General features: G+C 57.2%; 1 protein-coding gene across 1 annotated transcript; it reads right to left on the bottom strand.

Annotated features, from left to right (window-relative positions):
- Nucleotides 1-515: 515 nt before the first annotated feature.
- On the bottom strand, nt 516-2,073 carry LOC119293881 (gibberellin 2-beta-dioxygenase 6-like). The gene is made up of 2 exons (XM_037572215.1): nt 1,499-2,073; nt 516-1,401 (listed from the first exon to the last, which is right to left on the bottom strand). Exons 1-2 carry the CDS (start codon nt 1,987-1,989, stop codon nt 792-794), a joined length of 1,101 nt encoding a protein of 366 aa, XP_037428112.1. The 5' UTR covers nt 1,990-2,073; the 3' UTR covers nt 516-791.
- Between the last annotated feature and the right edge of the window lie 1,121 nt (nt 2,074-3,194).

The following is a 3,194-nucleotide window of genomic DNA, read 5'->3' as shown; positions in this document are numbered from 1 at the left end:
ACCGAATTGATGGTAAAACCGTGTGTCATTGGAAGATGGAGTCGCACAGACCATGCAGTACCAGCAAGCACTATGAGTCTGTGGTGGTAAGTTGCAAAGGGGCCTCTTCTGTTTTGTTAGAAATCTGACGTGTACAGTGGTTTTATCAGGACCAACTATCACAACATGGCGAACCAACTCGTGGTTGGATGGTTATAGGGAATGTGGTATCTCCAGCGCACCAGGGTTTAATTCCTGGTGTTCGCATTTATTCTTGGATTTATTTCAGGATTTCCGGCGATGCGCATTCAGTGGGAGGAGACGTTCCCGGGATAGGGTGTGCGTGTGTGCATTCATATAGATGAGTATATGCGCGTGTATATGAGCGCTCTGATGTTCAAAAAAAAACCACAACATGACACTGAGATTTGTTGACGAGATTCAACTAGATGCCTATATCCCTGAACGATGACAATGAACATTTATCATGTATTAAGTCACCATAATATACATCAATGACAGATCATACAGAGGCCATCTGGCAGCATGTCGCGACCACCATCCTACTACCGGTCTAGCTATCCCTGTGACTTGTGCTTGAACGTTCTCATGTGCGACCGAATGATACCACATCGGTTAGGATCCCCAACAAATGTATAACCGAATGGTACCATACCTTGGCACATTCATTGTTGTACTACATGTATGTCACAAGGTCGTCTACTACTTTTTTTTTAGAATACGCACAAGCGTATGTATCATCGAGGTGTGCCAACTCCGAACTGCGGACGGTGAGACTGAGTTCACAAATGTTAAGAAGAGAGGTCCATCGTGTCGTCATCGAGGCCGTGAACCGTAGAACGTTTGAGAAAGTTGGGGAGTCCAATCTTTTTCCCGGTTCTCTTGACATCATCCTGTACACTCCTCCTATACTCTCCAAAGGTAAACGGCTTGTACGGCGACGGCTCGCCGCATGTTCCGACGGACGAGTCCGACGACGGGCACAGGAAGTAGGCGACGGAGAAACGCTCCGCCTTGGAATTGGCCACCACCTTATGCTCCACGCTCTTGTACCTGTTGTTGCTCCACGCCTGAAACAGATCGCCGACGTTGACAATGAGCGCGTCGGCGTGGGGCTTCACGGCGACCCAGCGGGAGTCCTTGATGAGCTGTAGCCCCCCGACCTGGTCCTGGCAGAGGATGGTGAGGAAGTCGCTGTCCGTGTGCGGCACCATGCCGAAGGAGTCCGCCGCAAACGGGCACGCCGGGTACCTGTTAAGCCGCAGGAAGCACGTCGTCCCGTCGCACCCTGCCGGGAACGCCGACTCGCCGCCTGCCTCGTGCCGGAGGTTCTCCGCCAGCATCCCGGCCACCGTGCCCGCCACCTGCGACATCGCGTCCGCCACCTCCTGCATCACTCCCCTGCTCGAGTGACAAAACTTTTGCTCGTCAGCCATCAGCCGAACAAGTAATCAAGCATAGATACGGGCTTGCATGCATGCTTACGCACGTACTCTACCTCAACGTGCTGAGCTTTCCGCGGTCGCAGTCTTCCCGGGAGATGCTGGGGAGCGGAACGTGGAAGGACTCCGACCACGAGAGCTGCCCGAGCGACGTGGCCGTCGGGTTGCCCCACCGGTACGAGCCGTTGAGGAGCCCGGCCTTGTCCTTGGTACCGAACGGCAGGCGGAACAGCCTCGCCTGCTCCCGCCTCATCTCCTCTAAAAGCTCCCGCCCCACGCCGTGGTAGACCACCTGGAAGAAGCCCCACTCCGACGCAGCTCTCGCCATGGCCTCCGCGCACGCCTTGCTCTCCCTCGCGTCGCGGCTCGCCAGGCGCTTCAAGTCGATAATTGGCAGGTCACCCTCCAGCATGGCCAGGCTCTCCACCGCATGCGCCGACGCAGCGCCGCCACCCTCGAGCTTGCCTCTGCAGAGCAGCGCACGGTAGCTATCCGCCAGAGGCGGATCGGTGGTCGTGCAGCTCGTGCGCTTGGCGAAGGCCAGCATGGTCGACCTAGAGATAGATGCTAGCTTAGACACCTACGTATAGCTTATGATGGAGTCGTGGCACACGCTCGCTCGCTAGCTACCATTGGGCGCGCCACTGGGCACTGGCTAGTGGCTACAGCAAACCAATCGCGCTTCTACGGAGGAGCTCCGAAGCGAGACGAGAGGCGTATATATAGGACAGTGAGGAGAACCGTCTGTCGCACACGGTTAGATCTCTGCCCCAAACACAGTTCCAAACTGTCGCTTGGCAGCCCCAAAAAAACCTTCCGCATTCGTTCGTGGATACGGAGAACCATTCCACAGACACGAATGCGGGAGGTCGACATCCAACGCTAGTCGTATACATTTTCACAACAACTCAAACCAACCGGACGAAATTCATGCAAACATAACGAATTTTGATATAAACACGGCGGATTTCATTGAAAGTTGGATAATTTATACAGAAAACTGAATGATATTTCGTCCGGTGAACTAAAAACCTAAAACTAAAACCCTAAGCTATCCTATAGTTCACGGGACCTCGCAGCCAATGCCGGGCTGGCCGGCTGCTCCTCCTTCATCATCGTTGGCCGGGCCGCCATCGGAGTCGTCGTTATCGCCTTATCGGGCTTGGGGCGGCGGAAGGTGGTGGCGCAGCGGCAGGGCTTCCCAGCGGCCGCCTGACGCTCGCGGATGATCCTCTCCGCCTCCTCCTGCGTCGTGCACAGTGCGGCCGTGGCAACCGAGGATGTGGGCTGGGGGAGAGGGCGGCGGTCGTTGGAGGCGTCATCGTTGGCGGCGGCAGCGATCTCGGTGAGGGACCATTCCTCGTTGTACCTGACCATTTCCCCGTCGAGGCGGCGGAGACAGCGCTTTGCCGTCTTCGACGTCGTCATGGAGCGGTCCAAGGCCCAAGCGTACGCCAGGTCTGCATCTGCCGTGATGTGTGGCAGCGGGACATCGGAGTCCGCGAACTGGGATCGACGAGCGGTATTGCGTCTGTCCCGCCGGCGCTACTCCTGGTCGGCGTACTCCCACGCCGTCATGGCACTCCGGGATGACGACAGTGAGAAGCCTCCGTGGAGGTAGTGCAGAATGCTCCTGCGCGCTTTGGGCCGGGGCGGCGGCGGCGAGCGGCGCTACTCCTTCATGATGCGCCGGGGCGGCGGCGGCGGCGAGAGCCGCTCCTCCTTCACGATGCGCTGGGGCGGCGGCGAGAG

Source organism: Triticum dicoccoides, chromosome 4B, assembly GCF_002162155.2.
Source record: "Triticum dicoccoides isolate Atlit2015 ecotype Zavitan chromosome 4B, WEW_v2.0, whole genome shotgun sequence".
Taxonomy (NCBI): Eukaryota; Viridiplantae; Streptophyta; class Magnoliopsida; order Poales; family Poaceae; genus Triticum; species Triticum dicoccoides.
The sequence above is the reverse complement of the archived record's forward strand: the minus strand, read 5'-3'. Positions and strand labels throughout refer to the sequence as shown.

Coding starts and splice junctions, on each gene's coding strand:
- LOC119293881 (XM_037572215.1), bottom strand. CDS start 1,989: ATGCTGGCCTTCGCCAAGCGCACGAGCTGCACGACCACCGATCCGCCT. Junction 1,402..1,498: donor GGAAAGCTCAGCACGTTGAG/GTAGAGTACGTG, acceptor TCACTCGAGCAG/GGGAGTGATGCAGGAGGTGG.